Source organism: Thunnus maccoyii, chromosome 10, assembly GCF_910596095.1.
Source record: "Thunnus maccoyii chromosome 10, fThuMac1.1, whole genome shotgun sequence".
Lineage (NCBI taxonomy): Eukaryota > Metazoa > Chordata > Actinopteri > Scombriformes > Scombridae > Thunnus > Thunnus maccoyii.
The window spans coordinates 20,309,622-20,333,201 of NC_056542.1; the positions used below are offsets into that span (position 1 = coordinate 20,309,622).

General features: G+C 43.8%; 1 protein-coding gene across 9 annotated transcripts in view; it reads left to right on the forward strand.

Moving 5' to 3' along the window:
- The window catches only part of LOC121906143 (transcription factor HIVEP3), a 41,348-nt gene that overhangs the window by 11,826 nt on the left and 5,942 nt on the right, over positions 1-23,580 (forward strand). For 2 of the 9 annotated variants that reach the window (XM_042424839.1, XM_042424847.1), the window contains exons 2-5: positions 17,071-19,429; positions 20,104-20,393; positions 20,707-22,731; positions 22,915-23,060. In XM_042424839.1, coding sequence (XP_042280773.1) covers positions 17,422-19,429; positions 20,104-20,393; positions 20,707-22,731; positions 22,915-23,060 — 4,469 coding nt within the window. In that variant the 5' untranslated portion in view covers positions 17,071-17,421. Of the gene's footprint in view, positions 1-2,987; positions 3,085-7,507; positions 7,539-10,740; positions 10,831-14,026; positions 14,049-16,197; positions 16,252-17,070; positions 19,430-20,103; positions 20,394-20,706; positions 22,732-22,914; positions 23,061-23,580 lie in introns of those variants that run through there. The other 7 variants (XM_042424841.1, XM_042424843.1, XM_042424842.1 and 4 more) reach the window with 7 other exon arrangements.

The window sequence follows — 23,580 nt, forward strand, 5'->3', positions numbered from 1 at the left end:
CAGATTGCTTCAACAGTGAAAGTTAACAGACTTGCCAGTCCCCCGATTTGATTTTCTTGGTCTTTAGATTAGATTTCCTCTCAGTTTAGCAGTTCACTGGAGGGCACGTCTTGCCATTTGTTTATATTTTGTGGATTCAGGTTTATGACTTCTTCATCTGCTATTTTAACAGTCTATAAACAAATTTCTATTCTCCCAGAAAGTTCTTTTGTTGGGCTGTAGATTTGTTTTGCTGATGAACTCTTCACTAGTGGCGTTGTACTGTGTGTAATTTGGTTGATGACCAGTAGTGTTTAGTGTGAGGTCTGCAGTAGATTACATCAGTGTTGTGGTTTTGAATAGGAAATAGTGTTACATTATGTTTCACTTAACACAGCTTGATTCAAATCACTAAATAAATCTCATTATTTGAAAATTAACTGAAAAAAAGAAATTTCTCTAAATCATACCATCAATTCCCATTTAGCACAAGTACTTTTAGGCATCTTTGCTTTCAAAAATGACTTGGACGATTAATAGACTATCAAAAACACTGTCTTTCTGATGATCAGTTGGTTGATCAATTGTCTCAGCTCTAATTTTATTTAGGACTGCTGTACCATTGTTTTCTTTTATTCATTATTGTGCATTTTTGATATTGATGTTGGCATGTTTTTCTATCTTTCCATTTATATGTGAAAAAAAAAACAATGAAATACATTTTTTTAATTAATGTTATGGGGAGCAGGGAAACCCAGATTGGTACTTGTCAGGAGAAACTGAATCAGCATCTGCTGACCACAAAAAGTCAGTTGACAAGTTTGTTAGTCACATCATCATCATCATCATCATCCAGGTTTCCCTCACTGGTCATCTCTCTAGAAAATGAACAGTGACCTGTTGATTAAACTGCTTGCAATGTGAATATATGGTCAGAATGCACAGTCTGTGTTTTATCATGAAGGGCTGTGTGCAGAGGAGGAATTTGACCCCTGAAAAAAATGAAGTCAGTATTTTGTTTTGATGAACCACTTTTTTATGTACACATATTATTTAATGGCTGTAAAGAAACTGGGATCCAACCTCATAATACTATTGCTTGGGCAAACATCAGTGTGGTTTCAGTTCCTCTTAGTTGACCGGTACATTAGCAAAGCAAGAAATCTCTTGAACAAGAGACTGTATGAAAGTGAACTTTCCCACCTCATACAGTTATCTGTACAATAGTACATGCTATTTGACGGTTTGAAGATACAGTATACCCTTTCATATTCTGCATACTATTATCGAAGTCAGCTTCAATTCAATTCTTATTTAGTGAATTTTGAGAATTCTCCTTCTGAGATCCATATGAGAGGTGCACTCTGGAGGCACAGCTGAATCAGCAGCCGCAGGGTGAACTGGACCGTGCTGACCACAGAGGCAGTGAATTCAAAGCATGAAAACTATTGAAATTTCAGCAACAAAAAAATGGAACAGTGTGAGAAAATATGTCCTGGGATACATAAAAGGGTGTTCCTGTCCTAAATATTTGCTTGCACAAGAGAGAGGAAAGTTGTTGCTATTTATATTTTATTTGACTTTCAAACACATCATTTTTGAAAAGTTGTTCAACAAACATTAATACATATATTATGGACTTGTAGATATATGTATCTGTTACTAGTATATACTGTGCTTACACACACAGATGAACATAGACTAGTAGTGTGTATCTGACGCATCTCAGCGTTGTGTTATGACGACCAGATGCAAAACAAAAAATGAATAAAAATAAGTACATAGATTAATCAGGAGACCAAAAACAAAAGACTACAAGGCAGTGCGATATGAAACGTGGACTATGTAAATAATATTAGCTAAGTTTGCTCATTCCATTTATGTTACAAATATTCTGGCTATGTGCAACTTTTCAGGTGTCCTTAAAAGATTCATCATTGAATTCATGAACTTAGAGACTTATTGGTTTCTACAACATTCTAAATAGATACTACCGCCTCTTATATTCTTATATTCTGTTATATTATTCGTCATGTTGGTGCAATTGACTTGTTTGTATCCTGATGTGACTACCTGCATTTAAACAATTAGATATGAGAGGCTGAGCTTTGCGTCATGCCCAACGATTTTGTTTTTCCAAAATCAGGGCAAAAATAGTGTGAGTGGGGTGGCTCATTTAACTTAGAAAAACAGTTATATAAAGTGGTAGAATGTCCAGAAGCCCTTTATTTTAGTGAGTAATGATGAAATAATCATTAAAAGTTCTTGAAAAGTAGCTAACAACCCTGCTTGCAAAGCAGCTCTTAAGTGCCTGTATGAGATGGTAGTGAGATGAGGTCATTTATGGTTAGCATAATATTAAATTAATAGCCATGTGGTTTTAGGAGTGCATTTTATTGGGTATTTTGCAGCAAGTACAAACAGGTATCAGCCTTATTATCAGAACTGATAGGAACTTTCTGCTTTATAAAAGACAATTTGCTTCATCATGCGACTGCTCGATAACCAATCTGCAGTCCCGAGGTGAGCAAATTGTGCACCAGAGGTAACACTCAGATTGCAGCGTTATCTAGGAACCTGACATGACAGAAAGCTCTTACAGTAAACATTCCCAGTGGGGATACATTCTTTGAGGTAACATAATGATCCAATGTGTGTATATCCTTACAGAGAAGCCAGTAAAGCCCAGCTTAGGGCATGCTCAGAGACAGCGCTTCAACCTGTATTGGATGACAAATCAGCCGTACGTAACCGGGCAAGAACTAACAGGAAATCAATGTATCCAGCCACCTATACTACATCAATACAGTGTCTCACTTTCTCGCCATAAGCCTGCTCCTCTCACTGTCTTTTCTCTCTTCCTCTTGTTCTCTCGCTCTCTTTTTTTCCTCTCTCTTTTTTTTTTTTCTCGCTGTGCCTCTGCAGTGTGCTTCTTTGAAAGCCACAGCATCTCTATTTTAAGGACATCTTTGTTTCTCTGCTTTGTATTCAAATGATCGGGCTCACAGGCAGGAGGATGCAGCTCCGAAGAGGTGGGAGAGGAGGAGAAGAGAGGTGGCGAGTCGGCTTTTGGAGTCAAGTTTCTCCCAACCAGATCTTCATGAGGTGATGACAGCTGGAGGAATGCACCGCTAATTCCCCTAACGTGGGTCACGTGACCCTTCGGGTTGGGTTACCGTCCAAAGCTATTTGAACAGGCCGGGTGGTCGTCAGAGAGAGAAAAATGCTCACCTACAATGTGTGTGTGTCATATACTGTAAATTTTACCTCAATCAGAAGCAGTGTGTATTTGCAGGAATATGGGGTTTGTTAGTGTCGCCTGGAACCAGACGTTGTGGTGGTGTGTGGCCTTCCCCAGTGGCCAGAGTAGACTGCACCTCCCAGCAACAATGAGTACAGCCAGCGACACATTTCTGTCTGTCTGGTAAGGCAAAGTGGGCCAGTTGGTTTGCAGTAGAGTGGGCTGCTTTATTATTTTTGGTTGTTGCAAAAAGCCTTTTACCACAACTCGATTTCCTTGTAGTGAGACTTTTGGTGGAAAAATTGGACGCCAGTGTATGTTTGCTTGTTCCTGGCCTGTCGTTACTAAGCAGCGTGAAGGTATTGACACTGATCTTGACATCTTAATCCTTCTCGACCTTGTGTTTACAGTACAGCAAGGCACTGTTTCTTTAGCTCTCTGTTGTTGACAACTGTTACCGTAAAGATAAGAAAGCAGCATGATGATTTAACATGTTTGGTCTCATTAAACCTTTGGTGGATCCATCGTTACCAGCTCATGTTGTGTGGACGAGCATATACCAACTTGAAAGAACTTCTTTTTAAATTTTAGTGAAGATCCCAAACTTTCCATATAGACAAATGTGTGAGGATGAAGTTATTAGCAAAACATCTGGAACCTTTCTTTTGATGTAATGTTGCAGCCATAAATTATGAAAAAACATACTCAGTTTTCTCACATAAATTTAATGGTGTCTGTTCATGCGGAAAATTTTTGGTTTCATTTGTTCATTTGTAATTAATGGTAAATTTAAGAAAAACATTGTGAACATTTGGACATGTGGATGAGGGATTGTGCTCAGATTTTAAAGCATTGTTGTACACAATTATTTTAATAGAAATATAGAAACCTTTATGCATATAGTAAGCAGCCTTCAGAACAATTTATGTTAGACATGTATTCATGTTTTCAGTTGATTCAGCATTTCACAACTCCATAAACACACACACACAGTTTACTAAAAGACTGTCTTAGCTGCACTTGATTGTCATGTGTGATTGATGAGCTGTCTAACTCAGCCCTGGAGCTGCAGTCTCGAGATATAGCGGCTGCACACCGCACACGCTTTTGATAGCCTTTCATACGATTGTCTCAGATGGCTGATAGAGTCACTACTGTGGGTCAGAGCTGTGTGCTGAGGACATAAAATGTCCTATCTTTCCCTCTTGTTATTCTCTAGGTGCATCTCAATTCCCTTAAATTGCATCCACGTTCCCCTCACTTGCGTCCTTTCCTTGCATCTTAGTCCCTCCCACCAATTCATGAAGAGATGCAAGGAAACCGTACAAGGAGAGAGGAAATGAGGAAACATGTTTTTAGAGAAAGGAGACGTCCTTTCCTCTGAAGCGTCACATGAAGTGATGTCCATTTCTGATGACGGCAGCAGCTGATCACAGCTGATCAGCTGTCATTCAGCTTTAACAGCTATAGTGACTTTAGACGGAGTTTGTGTTTGCACACATGTGTACTGTGCTAATACTAATAAAGGGGCACAGTTATCACTGTCAGAGCAGCTGTTTTCTCTCTGTAGCCTGTTACCTGTTTAACAAACACCTGCACATGAATAAAAACCGACATTCTTTATTTATACTGTGTGCTGTGTCCTGCTCAGAGACACATGAACCATTTCTACTGGCAGAGTAGTATTTATATTATTTATTCATTATTTGCATCTGTATTTATTGATATTCTGATTGTGAATTCATTGTTGATTGACCCAGAATATGATTAGGGTGCCTTTTGAACACTGGAAATTATTTATTAGGCTAAATGTTTCAGGGAAAATTGAAATGATGTAACTCATATCGAACCCGACGCTCAGGAGTTTTCCACCTCACGTGACTGAATGAAAATGAAGACAAATGATACAAAATATAAATGTGTTTAAAATGTGTTTCTTGCTGACAGACTCTCCCTGACTTTAATTTTACCCATAACAAAAGTTAATGGGGGAAATAACAGATCATGAAAAGCAAAATCTTTCTAATAAATGAAAAAAGTTGTTTATGGTTCTTTTGTTGATCAGGCCGACAACAGATGTTTAACTAGATGGTGAATCAGAAAACAAATAGAATATAAAACTTGGGAGTGATACACTTGAGTTAAATCTGTAATCTGTGTCCACTCAGTGATGTTGTGATGTATCAGATCAGTCTGATCAGCTGCAGCGTCCAATCAATAACCGATATCCAATAAGAGAGCATATTGGCCAGTAATCCATGAAGGCTGCTCTCGTTTATCCTCGCTCCTCACGCCTCAACCAGTTCAAGCCAGGAGTGAGGAAAGATCAAATAAGAGTATTGAGGCGCACCCACAGTTTTGCACTTTTTCCAGCTCTCTCTAACACATGAGCTCACACACCTCCACATTCAAGCGCTCACAGAAACAAACACATATAAACAGACAGGTTCTGGCACACACTTTTTGTATATGTGTGTTGGGTTTGAAAGGCGGCTTACTAGGCGTTGATGCGTCCTGAGAGTCTCTGTTGACAGGCCACTAATGCAGCGTGGCACCGGGCAGAATGGGCAACAGGGGCTATGCAGGAGAGGAGGGAGAGGAAACTGTAAACCAACACTCGAGCTGAATGGAGTTGTTTGTCACTGCAGGTAGCAATTACTTGGACCAGACTGGCCTTAAGTAAACTCCCTGATCAGAAGGGTGCCCCCCTTACATGCCGGGCGCGGAGGCCGTGTTGAAACATTCTGCGGCCTGGTCCCCGTGTTTGAACACACTCAGGCTGAGCTTTTCACCTGTTGACTATTCCCCCGTGTCTGTATTTGTGCAGCACTAAAAGCACGAGCAGCTCCAATTTAACAGCTCAGATTAACAAAGTCACAGGTTACTGAGGTGTGCAGATAAGGCATGGCGCCAGGTCATGCACAGTGCCACAGCAGCGCTCGTTGTACCTGCTGCAGCCTCACACAGGATGTAGTACAGCAGCTGCAGAAAGGAGGAACTAGCAAAGGCTGTCCCATCACTGAGGAATCCATACGGGTGACTTCATAGAAAAAAGAAAAATCACAAAAAACATATGACAGTTGTCTATGGCCAACATGTAGAAGCAGATTTTGTTATTCTATAGTACATAAAATTACTGATAATATCATGTTTTCACTATCGAATAATCACAAAACTTTCTAACCTATGTAACCTCAAGCTCAAGTCCGGCAGGTAGTTATCTAATGAAAGTTACAGTATAAAGCAAGGAGCATATTTTTCTCACGATGATAAGTTGTTGCATTGTATAGTTAGCAGACAGTTGTTTATTTTTCTTCTCTCCTATCATGTTAAGTGAAAACTATCGTCTCATCAAAGGTTTGCTTCAAGCCCATTTTTTTTCCTCTTTTTTTGTTGCGCCATGACTGAGAGAGCAAATATAAAGCAGCCAACTGTGAACGACGGGTACAGTAAGCTGCGTGGGAGAATTTGCACTGTGATCTTGACATCCACGCATCAGTGAAACTTGTGGGTGCAGGGAGGACAGCTTTTGAAAATGTCAGTTCCTCTTTCTATATTTATCCGTTCCCGCTCTCCGTGCTTTGTCACTCTTTTATTTCATTTGCACACCACTCGTGCTGCATTTTCATGTTTGAGCTGTCTAAAGGCAGATTACGTTTCTTTGACAGACACTCGATGTGTTTGTTAGTTCACTTTTTTTGTCACTAACATACTTGTATCATGTCACAAGACCATTTTGCCCTCTGGGCAGTAATGCTTAAGACTCAGAAAATACTAATACTGTACAACTATCATGACATTTCACCACTGTCACAAATTGCTAATGATAGATTAGGTCATTATATGATATGCCTTACCAGTCAGGGACTTTACTCAGGCCAGGCTACTTTCCACAATCACTAACCAGAGCAACCCCGGAGACATGATTTCCTGTAGCCTTCTTCATAATATACGTAAAGTTTACTTTGCTGCATATAAAGACAGTGGTTTTTATTAATGCCTCAGTGCCCTGGAAAAGGAAAAGATAATGAGAGTGTGTTGTGAGGGTGAAATTGAGAACTACTGTAAATGGGGAGTGAGTGGCCACAAAGGGGAGAATTCTGCATTTCTCTGTGTCTAAGAGAAATAGAAAAGAGAGAAGCAGAGAAGGAGTTAGAAAGCCCCTACGATAAAAGAGAGATGCTGAGTGAAACAGAGGGTGGTCAGTCTTTCAGTGTTTTACAGGATCAGATATCACATCTGCTGAGGATACATATCGATCGGCATTAACAAAAGACTAGCATGCTCAACTCCATTAGCTGGCTGGTTGGTTGCATGTGTAAGTCCTCTCTCCTCTAGCTGTATAATATTGCTGTCTGAGTATGTTTGTGTGAAAATGGATGTGCTTATGTATATTTGAAGACAAGCCTTTGGCCTTTTATGCTTCACTGCATTTATAGTTTTGTACCAAGGCACCATTAAACCTGGTTGTTGAACCTCAGTAATTTTGAGTACCAACCAAATTGTGTCCATGGAACAAAATATCAAAAGTGTACTGAAAGTTGGCACAGATTGCTTTAGATTCTTAGCCTTGCTTATTCTTCCTTGCTTACTTTTATCTCTTGATTTAAACCATTATGTTGATTATTTTGAATTAGATATTTTATCTGATGTACTTTATTTAGGCAAAGTTCATGATGCATTTTAAAGAATTTACAACAATGTTCCCCATCTTAATTTAGCACAGTAGCATGCTAACATCATGCTAACATCAAACGTTGTTTGTTTTGCAGGCATGTTGTCATCAAAATACTGGACACATTTAAATTTTAAGTTGTAACAGTTTTTTGTGAAAATGACTCACACAAGTCCTGAAAAACTGTTTTGTGGCCATTCATTGCCCACGTGTGAATCAAGAGCACCCTTTTTGTTTCACAAACTGCTGTCAGATCCAAGATTTATTTCCTCAGAAACTGTTTTGGTATCAATATTAAAATCTTCATTCTCCTGCTCAATAATGTTTTAATACTATCTACTGGGGCGCTACAGTCAAAATCATCTGCAGATGTTCCGCTTGTCATGCTGTCTTATCAAACCAAACTTGTTGTAGCTGTACCTCAGGAGGATACTGCATAAGATGTATGGAATAATCAAGTTTTAAGATTTTATTTTGAGGTGGAGGGCGAAGCAATGATACAGCTACATTTGCCCGCGTAATGACTAGATTTAGAGGTTTGACATCCTGTTTTTCTGTCCACCCGTTGAATATATAGATGTCTTCTTTGCACTCAGTTATTTTCCAAATGAATGTAAACAGGTAGAGCAATACAGAGCCACAGTGGCTTTTATACACTAGGTGGGATCCCTCTTTAAATGGATCTTATTTCTATCATAATACCGCAGTCATATGGACAGAAGAGGGTCAGTTTACTGGAACACCACACGTCTGAAATAATCTGCCCTCAGAACATAGACAACCCTCTCTGAATTTTCCCATATTTGCACCTTTTACTGCCTGTGTCTGCAGTTTATGGGGTGAAAGACCAAAAATATGTCATGTGTATGGTTGTGTGTAACTGCACAAACCATTCATTTGGTCTAAATTATAGTCTGTGGCTGAACCAAAGCAACATTAAAAGTTTCTTTAAAGCATGATATTTGCATTTTAGGTGCTTCTGCATTATATTATATAGGTAGGTTTGTGTCGTATACGTGAAATTGCCTCATGTGACCATACCACAGGGGAGCCATTGTTTCCGTTTACTGTAAATGAGAACAGCTTTGCATAATGTGAGCCTGACATGCTTGGGGCCAGTGGGTAGCATATGGTCTCTGTTTATTACAACATCATGAAAGCTTGCTTTCACATTCTTTGCACATCCCATGTTGATCCCAATACTCCAAATTGTTATCTCTTGTGTTGTTGCTTACATGGCTGTTGAACTTAACACCTCCTAGCTCTCTCTAGCTTCTAACCAGACTACTGTGTGTCTGCAGCCTGGTCCCCGGCCTTGCTAATCGTTACGTCTGTGTAGAGCAACTTTCCTGTCAATCATCGCCACAGTGGCAGTTTTGTTCCCGGGCCTCTGCCCTCTCTCCCCACCTTCCCGTCAGAACCCCTCAGTCTGAGGAACAGAGGACAAAGGGATGATGGATGGGTGAAAGTCCCTCACAGGGAAGTACAGTATAGAAGGTGTGTGCTGTAAAGGGTGACAATGAGCACATTCAGACAGACACAATACAGTGCCTCGGCCAGCATAGCCAGCAGCCTGTGAGAGTAGCCCAGCATCAGGCCAGCACAGCGGTCCCTACAGCAGTAAGCCAGCAGCCACACGGAGCGAGGGGTAATCACCAAGTCCTGAACAACACTCCTATTGACTGGAACCAAATAAAATAAGAGAGGAAACACAGAGCAGAGGAGAAAGAATAGGGGGCATTTGGACGATCCAAGAAGAACAGCACAGGGGAAGACGAGAGGGAAACAAAACTTAATTGGTAGAGATTTGATAAAGAGAGCAAACCGACAGCTTAAATGAGGTTGAAAAGAAAAACAAAAATGAAATGTACTGTAATTGAGCAATTAGACAAAAAGGGAAGCAGCTCTTTCTTTTGACTCATCCCATCATCTGGCTGTGACTCCCGCCAGGCCACCACATGTTGCTGTCCTGTGAGGATCCATGTTCCCTCTGCCTGCTTTCTGATCAGTAGCCCAGCCATCCACTAGCTCTGTGTGCCGGCTCGTCGCTGTGTGAGTGTGTTTATTTTAGAGTGTGTGACTCACACTTCCTGTGCTCTGCCAGTGCAGGCAAAGCTCTATGGAACAGCAGGACCTCCGTTCATTCTCAATTCTCTCTTTCTCTTTCTGTTTCTCTCCCTCTCTCTCATGTTGCACCGCTGATAGGCCCAACCCGAGCTCTGCGTAATGCGGGGGCTTGCTTGAATGGATGCCACTCTGGAATTCATTTACAGATGCGGCACAGTGGCACTCTGGCTGGGACTGGGAGATTTACGTAAATGAGCCATGTAGGCTGCTTGTTTATCACTTCGGAAGAAGGCTGTTGTTTTTTATTTTTTCTTCATCCACCGCTACAATAAGATAACTTAGCTGATAAGGAGGTGATAATTGCAGGGAATTGCCTCCAGGGCTCTGTGTTGCAGGGGAAAACCCCATGTAAGACCTGTTTGTAATCCTATCTATGGGCAGTGTGCCACTGCCAATGAATGTGCACAAGTTCAAGAAACATCAGCAGGCAGTTCCTGTCCCTAATCTATAGATTTTGGTTTCACTTTCTTGGTTTGTCATGAACTTTGGTTGCATTGCAGTGATGATTTTTAGATGTTACTCATTCTACGGGAATCGCTCTCAGTTCCTTCTTGCTGGCATCTTCCTCCTCCCCTTACATTTATACAGTGGAAACATTCATTTTAGTGTCTTCCTCTCTCCCTCTCTCTCTCCATCACTCTGTTTTTGCCTCACCCCCACCCTCCCTCTTTCTCTCTGTCCCTCTCTCCCTCTCTCGGCAACACACCCACTCAAAAAGTCATATCCGCTCTCACTCTCTGGCTCTCCCTGCTTGTCTCACAGTGCCTGTGAAGCGTCTCTGAGGGGGAAGACCAGACTGCTCTGTCAGGTAATCTAAACTCTGTCTGTTTCTCTCTCTCTCTCTCTCTCTCTCTCTCTCTCTCTCTCCCTCTCTCCCTCTCTCTCTCTCTCTTTCTTTCTCTCTCTCTCTCTCTCTCTCTCTCTCTCTCTCTTGCTCTCTCTCCCCTCTCACTCTCTGTCTTCCTCTCTTATTTAATCCATCTTTGTCTTTCTCTCTCTTAGTCTAACTCTCCTCAGTCTTCCCCTCTTCTCTTTCACTCATTATTTCTTTACTTGTCAGCTACAGTAAACAGAATTATTTAGTTTTTGTAGCAGTTGTAATTGTATGGAATTGTGTATGTATTTGATGATTTATTATTGAAAATGTTCTATTTAATGTAATGTGATGTATCTCAGTACTTTGGTTTAACACCCAGAGGTGTTTGAAGGATTTAACTTCATCCACTTTGTGAATGTCAGACGCTCTTTTTCACTGGTTTAAGGATAACAAGTGTTTTATCATGTCAAAGGGTGTCACTGAAGGTGTTGGACACACAACACAAGGATTTTACTTCACAAATTTAATTCAAGTTGGAAAGAGTTTCCTTTCCAGTACAAGACTTTATATATATGACACTTATTGTGTGATTGTCCTGGTAGAGGGATCACTCCTCTGTTATTTTCCCATTAAAGTTAGTGTTTTTGTGGAGTTTTCCTTACCCGAATCGAGGGTCTAAGGATGTTCTGTGTTGTACATATTGTAAAGCCCTCTGAGACAAATTTTGGGCTACATGAATTGAATTGACTCACTGACTAAGTGGCGACAAAAACATGATTTCCATCCGTGAAGGTCCTGGCCTCAAATAAAATGATGGAAAACCCAGCAACCTGCAATTTAGTCAAAGTTGTGGTCACTTTGTTTTTACAGTTGATTATGTCACCAGAGGACCAGGGATATTATTAAAACTCTCAGTGCAATCTTCTCCTGTCGTCGAGGTGTGCATTACGCGGCTCCGCTGAGCCTCCCGTGTTTGATTTAAAGGCCGGTATTGACCTGCAGTTCACTGGCTTGTATTTAATCAAAGTGAACACTGCGACGGTTGTGAACTGCCTGTCTTATCAAAGCCCTGTGAAATCCTTCTCTACACCTTCTCGCCTCAGAGGTGCAGCAATCCAGACGCATCCCGCTCTGAGCTCAGAGAGAGAAAGAGAGAGAGAGAGAGAGGGAGAGAGAGAGAATGAGTGAGGGCTCTGGTATGCGTTGTGTTTTCAGACGGCGTCCTCCTTAGTGCTACTGACAGAAGTGATATCCCTGGGTGAGCGAGAGTCTTGGTCTCTGAGGTTTTACACTCTCTCTGGCGTCTGGTTCTGTCTTTGGGGTTTCTTTTCCTGTCATTTACTACCAAAGCAAACTGCTGTGATTAGTTAGTGTTACTGTCTAGGATTTGGGGCTTGAGTTTGATTGACAGCTCTGTGTTTTGGTGGTGGTGGTGGCAGCAGGGGAAGGACTGTGATTTAAGTTTTTTCCATACACCTTATATTTAGAGAATGCTGCAGAGCCTCTTGTGCAAGATCAAATGCTGTAACGCTTCACTGAGATTAGGACTAGTGCGGTTCAAGCTGTCGCAGACGCTACCGTATGTGTTCGTCTGCTGTGACATCGACCCGTCGTCACTCAAAGGGGCTGGATGTCAAGGGTCATGCCAGCTTGTCAATGCATGCAGAGGCCGAGCATTTCCTCTCCTCACTTCCTGCTGCCAGTGTGTGCCTGTAGTCAGAGAGGATGCTGGGAGATAAATTTAGACCTCCAGCTCCCTCTCCATCTGCCGTTGCTCAGAGTAGGCTGGTTTCCATGGGAACCTGCACCAGGCTACCGCCAGTAAGAGAGAATGGGGAGAGAGAGAGAGAGATGTGTGTGTGTGTGTGTTTGTTTGTGTGTATGTGTGTGTGTGTGTGTGTGTGTGTGTTTGGGTGGGGGTATGACAGCACATTTTTTTAAAAAGCACTTAAGAGGGTTTATCTGTTCTCGGGGCACAAGGTAATTTAATATTTAGCCCATATTTTTATCCATCATTACCAGCTGCATGAATACGTCTAGATATTGATGAGGAAATAACACAAAATCTGTCGGTCGTCCTCTCCTGTGCATGATAATGAAGTTTTAACTGTAAAACTGCTGCAAAGCTCCTGCGCTACTTACTGAGCAGAAGTTGAGCTAAATGGTTGTTTTATTGGATTTACAGTTGTAGAAGAATAACTGCCGGACTTGATCGATGCAGCAGAGATGACGGAAGGAGACAGTGTGTGACAGCATGTGTGTGTGTGTGTGTGTGTGTGTGTGAAGGAGATGGAGTGTGAGCTCTTCCGTGTGTCAGGGCTCCCCTGGGTACCTGCATCAGGGCCTGTTTTCTGCTGACAAAGCCTCTTTGCATATCTACACATACCCCACATACACACACATTTCTACACGCACTCCTCAGTCATTCTCTCGTCTACTCTCTGTGGACCAGTCATTAATCACATTTTAGGCACAGACACCAGAAACTAGTTCACACAACAAATCATTGCAGATACCATGAGACTGTTCTGTGAATAAACATACCGATGATTCAACATGGTGCGGAGGTGGGAAAATGGTGGTGGTGGTGGTGGGGGGGGTCTACTAATATTAGCTTTGCGGTTTTAATCTGACCTTCAATCAAAAGAATAAATAAATAAATAGCACTGTATAACAGCTGCATCAGTGGTTTCCTGTTAGCGCCACAACCTAAAAATAGAGCACAGAGAAAAGCCCTGCCCCACCATCATCAATAAGGTTAGACAAAGGTGTGTGTGACGTCTTATTTTGATATCATTTTCATCTAAGTAACTGATTTCCATTAATGTGTATACAAGCCCGCAGTGCATTTGAGGCGCCGTTGATAACAAGTCATGTCTGTGGAATGAGGACGATGAGAAAGAAAAACCCCTGGTCCAACAGCAGGAGGATTGCCTGAGTAGAACCAGGGCAGGTCACCTCAGGGCAGTGCAGTTGATTGGCTGGTCAGATCTGTCAGAGTAGATTTAAGGCTGCTGTGAGTTAGCGGGTACAGCTCTTGGGGGAGTCGTACTGTAACACTGTATGCGCGCTGTAGGGTGTGCGTGCGTGTGTGTGTTTTGGCTTAATGTAGGCTAGACTCTGGCATTCCTTCCCCTCATCTTCCTGGCAAGGCCCTGACTGTGTGTTTCCCCTGCTCAGAGCTGGCAGTCTAGGCTGCTATGAATAATGTAAGTAGTGCTCTCCCCAACCTTAAAACCTTCTAATCGTCCTGTTTAAGGGCTGCATCAACAGCTATGCCAGAGATCATTAAGCTTAGACTCTGATAACCAACCACATTTATTACGGGTGGGGGGGGTTGAGGAGGACTGTTTGTCTTGCTTTTTGTGCTCTCCCTCCTGCTCAATCTTTCTATTTTCTATGCACAACATCATCTTTCTTCACATCCAGACCCACTCACTTTGTACCCATATTTTCCCACTGTGTTGCCTCTCTAACCCTTTCCCTCTCTACTTTTTAATGTTTTTATTGTCATCTCAATTTCCTCTCTTATGTTCATGTGTGTGAGGAATAACACTATTCAGACAGGATCTGATATTTAACTCTTTGTGAGCCCCTTTCCCTCCTGATCTAACTTATCTACATGTAACTCAATAGCTCAAGACAGAAAAAGCTATAGATATACATACAAAAGTCTTCCTGTACAGCTGAGAAAGTGAAACACGAGCAAAATGAAAACGGAGAAGTGATTTTTAATGGTGTTGGTTTGGTTTGTTGTGCTGCCTAATTGCTGATTGTTGATGGTAAAAAAAAATCTGCTGTTATCAAAGCACTGGTCTGCTTGGAGAGAGACACACTAAACAGATGATCGGTCCTTAGCAGATGTGGGGGAATGTGGAGATGGAGCTGCGAATCTGTCAAGTTGTTTCCAAGAGGAAGAGTGATTCTCTTTCTTTTTTTTCCCAGTGTAAACTGGCTCTAATGAAGGCTGACTGTGCAGAGGGGTTTTTTTAGACATATGGAGAGAGAGCAGAAGTATGGCTCATTAAAAAAAAACTGTCAGTGCTGCCTTGCCACCGCTGGCACCTTAAGCTGCAGTCTTCTGCCTGGGCCTGTTTATTCAGCCTCTGGATCACTGATTCACTCTTTTCTCTCTTCCCCACCTCTTCTCACTTCATCTTGCACTCTTTCTTACTCTACTTCTTATGAATATTTATGATATTATATCTATACATTTTCTCTCTCTCACCTCCTCTCAGTCAGTTTCTGCATTTGCTCTGTATCAATGTGAAACTTTCGAAGCCCCCGTCCCTCATTATCCTCTCTCCGGGCATGTTCTTGACTGTCAGAGGCGATGCATGTTGTGTACATCATCACAGAGATCTTCAGCTATGAGGTGAACACACACAGCATCCTCCTTCAGTGAGTGCTGATCTCCAGACAGAGTCGGGGAGCTGCGAGTAGTGTCAATGTCTCAGACGATGATTGATACTCTGGATGAGGTTTTTGCTGGGATTGTCAGCGGTTGAGCATGGCTGCTCAGTGAAAATGTTATCATTGGCCCCATCCATTCCCAGAGTATGTTTTGATTGGCTGCAGCGCAAGAATCCCATGTCTCGAGTTGAGACGGAGTGCAGGATTTGTACTAAGTGGGGAAATATTACAGCACATACATCTTGATAAAAGAGGAGATTTCACCGTACCTTCATCTCTAAGTCTTCATGATCAGCCGTACTTGGATCCTCATAAAGGCAGCTCTCTAGCAGTGTGTGAGTGGGAAATATTACAATAGATATATCTTGATAAAAGGTCTCACAGTACCCTCTCTCAATGAGTTTCGTAGCAAGCAACCACTCTTGGCCCCTTATAAATACTGCACCCTGGTGGCTGTATAATAGTAGAGTGTGAGGGGTGTAGACCCAGTAGTCCACTAGACAGAGTTAAACACAGTTATCCACTAGAAAACAGCCCCCTCCATTTACCCCCTTTAGGTTTACTGCCAGATCAGATATGCATAGGCTATATAGCCAACATTTGTTTTGACTCCTTGCCCTGACACTGTGGTCTCCTCTGTTGGTGCCAGTGCTGTGGATGCTGCCTGGCTGGCCCTCAGCTGCTCTGACTCCTGCAGAGTAGGCTAGTCATGGGTCAGATATGAATCAGATACATCTGTTTTGAGTAGGGGTCTCAATTTGAAAGGTGTTTTTAGTTTTTATTTAAATTCTAAAGAGATTTACACGTGTTTGTACACTGTGTGGACATGCACATAGTACTAGATGCCTCAGATCATTGTGTCTTTTTAACAGAACATCTTGACCTAACATTTCTAAATAGATTTACAGCAGGTTTGCCTCTGTCTCCTTAATCACTGCACACAATCTGCTTATTAAGAGGTGAAGCCAGCACAGATGACAGCAATAACATGCTGCTGAGGTAATTACCTTGCTAATGTTCCCATTACAACACTGACCCCACTCAATATTGTAAGAGTGAAGTTGTGGTGTATGGGTAAAACTTATGTAAACATAAGTTTAAACATGGGTTTACTGTGTTCTCATTGAATTGTTGCCTGTCATCTTGTCTGCATATGTTTGGTGATTGCAGTGTTTGAATGATATTCTAGTGTCAGCTGCTCTGGTTGGGTGGCGCTGTTCAGACAGCGAGTGGTTTTGATTGAGAGGAGAAGTGTAATGGCAGCATACTGATCTGTGTTCGGTCTTCACTAAAAAGTTATGAGGAAAACTCAAAACGTGTTTGACTGTTTTATTCCCTCTCACACACCCACATCTCTTACAATAACACACCATGAAATATAACCCTATTTGTCAAAATATGATATGTGGAAGCATATTTTAATGAGGAGTTTGATAATAGGACACTAATGATTTTGGCCTTCTACTCTACCAACATAACTCTTCTTTGAAACCCTTAGCATGTCAAGAAGTGTAAGTCACCTTCACAAGGTCCTGTGTGTTTTCTTGATTTTATTGAAGTTGCTGTAATGAGCTCTGGGGACGACACAGAGCTAAACCTTTCTTTATCACCTCTCTTTTTGGTTTTTGCTTTTGTTTCAATATGCAATTTTTAAATTGCATATTGAAGAGAACAGGTGAATATTTGTTTCACTTTGAACATTAATATTTCCACAGCACTTTACCATACCTCTCCGTGAAAAAAAAGAGAATCTAATATATGCATTAATATGTTTCCACTGTCATGACTCAATGTTTGTCTTTCTCTGTGTTTCTTTAGACCCATTCGGAAGCTGAACCGCTAACACTCTTGAGAGCCAACAAAGAAGATGCAGAGAAGACCTTGGGAAGGCTGTTAGAATGGCTGAGGCTGGACAGAAGCAGAGCTGCTTTGTACAGAGAGATGATCTATGTTTACCTGCATCCATGCAGCTCCAGGGCACCTTTTAATGATGCCGCGTTTGGTCCTCTTGAATAACTTTAGGCCCACACTGAAAAAGGCCCTTCATTGTGATTTACAACTCAGTCTGTCGATGATCCCTTGCCTTTGACCTCCCTGCTGCCATGCGGTTAGCCCCATGAGGCTCAGAGAGCCCTCCCTTGCGTGTCTGTGAGGCCTCCTCCCCACTCTATGGAGGCTGAGCCCAGCCGTCCGGCTGATGGGGAGCGCTCTGGAAGGCAAGAGCAGCAGCATGTGTCAGCTGAATCCTCACAAGGGTCTTGTCCACCTCAGCAGCCCCAGCAGCCTCCTAATCCTCGTCCTGTACACAGAGCCTTGGGCCGCCTGCAAAATCGCCAACCCAAACGCACTGACCTTCTGCTTCGGTTACAGCAGCAGCAAGCAGTAGCATGGCAGCAATCAGACACCCCAGGTCCCTCAGGCGGCAGCTTCTTCTCTCCAGCTTCCTCATCAACCTCATCCCTCCCCTCCACTTCCTCCACCCAGGGTGAGCATGGTCACGGAGTCCCATCTCAGTCGAGCCAAGAGGGCAGAGAAGGGGTCAGCTCACCCAGAAGAGGGGAGAAGAAACCCCAAAAAGAAGGGAAATATAAGTGCACTTTCTGTGGCCGTCCATGTGCCAAGCCAAGCGTTCTTCAGAAACACATTCGTTCCCATACAGGAGAAAGACCCTATCCTTGTGCCCCCTGTGGCTTTTCTTTCAAGACCAAGAGCAACCTGTACAAACACCGCAAGTCCCATGCCCATCGCATAAAAGCAGGCCTGGCGTCCCGTCGTGATGAGCCCAGTTTGAGTGGACCAGAGGGCAGTGGCGTTGGAGAAGACCCACAGGAACCCGCAGAGGGAGAAAGCACTGAGTCTGAAGAGGAGACAGGCCAACACAGAAAATCCTCCTCTAAGGAGATGTTGGGCCAGCAGAGAAAAGGTGTTAAGGAGCTGCTTGGAGGCTCAGAGGAGAGCCAGAGGCCTGAAGACTCCCAGGCTGTCAAGCAGAGGCTGGCACTGAGGCTTAGTGAAAGGAAACGTGCCCCCATGGCTTCCCCAGATGACCCTCCTTCCTCCCTCTCCACCTCATCTTCTTCTCTAGGCCCTGGCAGTAAGGGCAGCACAGAGTCTGGCTACTTCTCAGGATCAGGAAGCACTGATCTGTCCCAAGTTAGTCCTCCTAGTGCCAGTGCCAAAACCTACGCAGAAATTATTCTAGGGAAATATGGAAGGCTGGGCGGGCAGCAGCGTGGTTCCCATCAGCAGCAGCCTCATTCTCCGCTTTCGTCATCCTCAGGAACGGAGGAGAAGACCATTCCCTTTGCTGTACCCAAAACTCAAGTAATAGAACACATTACCAAGCTCATCACTATCAATGAAGCAGTAGTAGACACCAGTGAGATTGACAGTGTAAAGCCCAGACGTTCCTCTCTGTCCAGGAAGAGCAGCATGGAGTCACCCAAATTTACCGCCCCTAAAGATCCATACGCATTTGATCCCAAAGGAGAGGTCCCCGGCCCCAGCGGTTTGAGGCACACCCACAATCCTGAGACTGATCCGCCAAGTACCCAGGATCTGTCAACAGTGCCTCTGCTTAGAAGCCACTCAATGCCATCATCTACCAGCCAACAAGAGCCCTCCACATCTGGCACCATGTCTCCCAGAGGTTACCGTCTCTGCCAGTCATTCGATGAGCAGCAAGCGGTGGTAGCAGAGATGAGGGCTGGTCATGCCCAGCGTATGCTGAGGCGCCAGCCTGCCATAGAAGTTCCCTTGGGAGCTGAGCTAATGTTGGAGGAGACCGGTCCCACCTCCTCCTCCTCAGCCAGAGGCACTGAACTAGCCAGGCAGCCACAGCAACAACAACAGCAGAAGAGTCTGAGCCTGTTTGAATGTGAAGCATGTGGGTCCCGCTTCCAACACAGTGAAGGCTACGAGGCCCACAGAGGCATCTGCCCAGGACAGCAAACACTGGAACAAGAGAGTGTGGATGCCAGTAAAACATGCAGGGAGGATCGCCCCCAGATGATGATGCACTATAAGTTTAGAGCGCTGGCCATGGCTGTGAGGAAGAGGAGGAAAGAGGAGAGTCTGGAGGAGGATCCTCCCAGCCCTGGGTCTGTAGTCATGTCAGGAAGCTCTGCAGGCCTCATTCCAGTGCCAAGCAGACCGGAGCACAGCCAGAGCCTCTCAGGTTTGTTTTTGTGTATCCCTGCAGTAGCAGATAAAATTATAACATGATCCTGTGGGAGAAATAAGTTTCTTTTCTTTCAAACTTTTTTTTCTGTTCCTTTGATATCTGAGAAACCTGAATACTAAAATATATACATAACGAGTCAGTATCTGCATCTGCATCACTGATGTAAAGCAAAGAAAACAAAGGAAAAGCTACTGTGTGAAATTACACTACACTACTGAGAAGGGAATGAAATCAGAATCAGAATCATCTTTACTGGCCAAGTATGTTCACACATACAAGGAGTTTGACTCCGGTTTAGTGGCTCTCAGTGTACTTACACAGAATAACAACACTTAAATCTTCAGAAATATACATAAGGAATGACAATATACAGGTGAATCCGTTTCTGTGAACCATAAGAGTGCTGACATAAATATTGAATGGTAAAAAAAAAAAGAAATTACATTATATACATACAGTGTATACAGCCTGTTCAGATATACACTAGTGAGTGAAATGTATTGCACATTTAAAACAGAAAAAATATTAGCGTGCAACACAGGGGAAGCCATCCGTGGCACCATCTTAAAAACTTATATTCCATAAATCCATAAACATGTCATAATTTAAAAGCAGTATACTGATATAATATGATAGCTAATGTGTTGTATCACTTTGCTTGTTTCTAGGTGTTTCTTTACAGACTGAGCCAAAACAACAACAGCAGCAGGACAGAAAGGGTGTGTCTGTCATCCAACACACAAGCTCTTTTGAGAAGCAGGAGAGTATATCCATGGAAAGTCAGGAACCAGACATCAGAGAGAGTCAGCAAACACAACAACCCGAGCCAAAACCATCACCCTCTACATCTCGCCTCATCCGCCAGCCCAACATCCAAGTGCCAGAGATCCTTGTTACTGTGGAGCCTGATGCTGACATGCCATCTGTGTCACCACCAGTGACAGCATCCTCATCCAAGGTACATGATTATTTAAAGGAGCATTTGGCTAATTATTTTTGTATGTTTTGTTCAATTTCGCCACCTTGCCTTTATCTATCACTGAATGTTCATCTGTTTCATCCGCCTCCCCACAGAACGCAAGGTTTTTAAATCATTGCAGGTTTCATGTTAAATAAATGTGAAACATGCATTGACTTAAGGGTGTTTTCCTTCTTGATTTAAATTCTGTTTTTAACTTAAATGTCCTAAAAACATTTTTGAGCAGGTGAGCAGTCAATTTCTTTTCATCTCACATAGGATGTTAAATTGGTAAACTATTTATCTGTCCTAGGAGGCAGAGAGAGTGGAGGAGTTCCAGTGGCCTCAGCGTAGCCAGACTCTGGCCCAGCTTCCTGCAGAGAAGCTGCCACCAAAGAAGAAGAGACTCCGCCTGGCAGAAGCAGCCCAGTCCTCTGGGGAGTCGAGCTTTGAGTCTGTGTCTCTGCCTCGCAGCCCCAGTCAAGAGAGCAACATCTCACACACTTCAAGCCTTTCTACTTCTTTTGAGGATACAGCAAGATCGGAGCCTGCCGTCTGGGCCTCCAGTAGCCAAAGCTCCCAAATGTTGATGGTGCCATCCGCTTCCCACCAACACCACCAAAGCCACAAGGAGATGAGGCGCTCAGCCTCAGAGCAGGCCCCAGCCAGCCCCCAACAAACAGAGCAGATCTCAGAGACCAGAAGTAAGTCCTTTGACTATGGTTCCCTGTCCCCTCAGCAGTCTGCATCTTCCTGGAAGGAAAGGAGAAAGTGTCTCCTTGTGAAGCATGCCACCTTAGGGGAACCTGAGCAAGAGGAGGGGGCCAGCATGTCATCCAGAGCAGAGAGTCCTAAGCCTGGACCTTCCCGCTCCAGCCATCCTCCTCTCCATTCAATTGAGGCAAGCTCCCGGTTCAGCCTGGAAGCCACAGGGAAATGCTTGCAACTGTTACAGCCACGAATCCTCTCTCAGGATGTGCTCCCTTTACAGCCCAGAGGCCAGCAGGCATTCCTTCCAGGATCACTATCCCAGCTACTCCCAGTCACCACAGCCATCTCTGAAGTGCTGTCCACCCAAATCATCCACAGAGCCTTCTTACATTCACAGACAGCACCCCCACCTATACAGGTACACCCAGCACAGCTCCACATGGCAGAGCGGTTGGGTATACCACTCCATCAGCTTCCTGCTCTGGTTCCTCCACAGTTCTCCTCAAGGACTAGAGCTAGTCCGGCTCTGTACTTGCCTGCTCCTCCAAGACTTAGTGCACATGTTCCTTCCCCTCCCACTACAGAGGGCAGACCCTCTGTCTCTTCCATGTCTTCTGCTCTTACCCATCAATCCCTTGTAACAGTCTCCTACCACCACCCACGGCCAGTCATCGCCACATGCCTAGCGCAGCTTACACCAGCAGTGTCCTTTGTGGTGCCAGTACGCCTCCAGACCCATATACCTACCTATGCTAGTGCCATGTATACCACCCTGTCCCAGATCCTGGCCTCCACCTGCTCACAGGAGCCCATTTCTTGCACAGCTATGGTCATCATGGGCCAGGTGGAGAGGGACAAACTGCAGAGGTCTTATTTGAAGGTCCCCTCCCCAGACATCAAGAGTCTCCTTCCCCTGTCCCTGCCTGTGGAGCTGGCCTCAGGATCTGGGGAGGGATACGGTCCACTTGGGGCTGGAGGAAGTAAACGCATGCTCTCTCCTGCGGCCAGTCTGGAGCTCAGTACAGAGGCCCAGCGTCACCAGAAAAGGGTAAAAGAGGAAGAGGAGGGGGAGCAACATAAGGCTGGAGAGGAGGAGGAGGATGTAGAGGAGAAGGTACGAGAGGAGGACGAAAGTAAAGCTACTGGGAGAAAACTGGAAGAAGGAGAGAAGAAACTATCAGAGAGGGCTGAGGTGACAGCTGTTAAAGTGGAGGGGGAGCAGGAGCAAGCACAACGGAAACCTAACAGGGAGGAAAAGGAGGAGGAGGAGTCAACAGGGAAGACAAGTCAAAAAAAGGAAGAGGTGCTAGTTGTGGAAAAGGGGGTTGAGAGACCAAGCACCCCTTCATACCCCAGCCTCCACACCGCCACGTCAGTCAACTGGTGCTACCGGAACTATGTCAAACCTAACCCATCTCCACAGAGGGACCCCAGCACCTCAGTTTATTCTACCTGGAGTGTCAGTGCTCACAACCCTAACTTGCCGGGCCTCAGCACTAAGGTGGCCTTGTCTCTACTGTGCTCCAAACAGAAGCACAGCTCAGAGACGTACACCATGGCCATGGCCCCGATCCCAGCCCAAAGCAAATTGCCCCCTGCCAGTAGCAGGACCCCACGTGTGTCAGAGGTAAACATAACCACAATATACACTTACTGTATTTATAGGTTGATATAGGCGACTCTGTTAAAGAGACACTAAACCTCTATAGAATTAGCTATTAGGTTAAATGTGCTCAACAATAAAACAGTTAACAATATAACATTTTATTTTAAGTTGTTTTGAATTTTCCTATGTGTGTCTTGAGTGTAGGTACATGCCACCCCACCCAGCACCCTCACTGAAGTAAAGGATCAGCAACACCATGAAAAGGAGGAAAACAAAGAGATGAGAGAAGAGGGAGGACCCTCCACCTCCAAACAGAGTGAGGCCCCTCGTGTTCGCATCTTCGAAGGCGGGTAAGAGCTACGAGAGTCAGACCGTTTAAACGCACATCTTTTAATTTCAACATTCAATATTTGCGAATAATGGCAGTGCCTCATTACACAAGTAATCTGTTCTTCTGTCACAAACCAATGCCTGATGACAGCAAAACAGTAACTATGGAGAGCAGACAAGAGTGCACAGAAAATTACAGTAACAGATGGGAGGCAGTGGAGCCCGCAGGGACTTCATTTGTACCTGTAGCCAAGCTTTTTCCTCTTACTGCTGGCATGAATCTCTGTGTTTTAGAAGTGTTAATTTGCAGAGATGGCAGTGTGTGAGTGCATGTGAATGTGTGAAGGGGAAAAGGTTGTCGCCAACTTCACTTTGTGAGGCTCTCATTAATACCTGTTTTCTACACTTATATAAGAAGAGACAGAGTCACAGTATGAAGAAATCTGCAAGTAATCACAGTCATAGTCAAGATTTTCGTGTAGGGGTGCAATGTATTTGTCTTCAAACCTGTACGTGTTTGTGTACTTCTCTGCATTCACA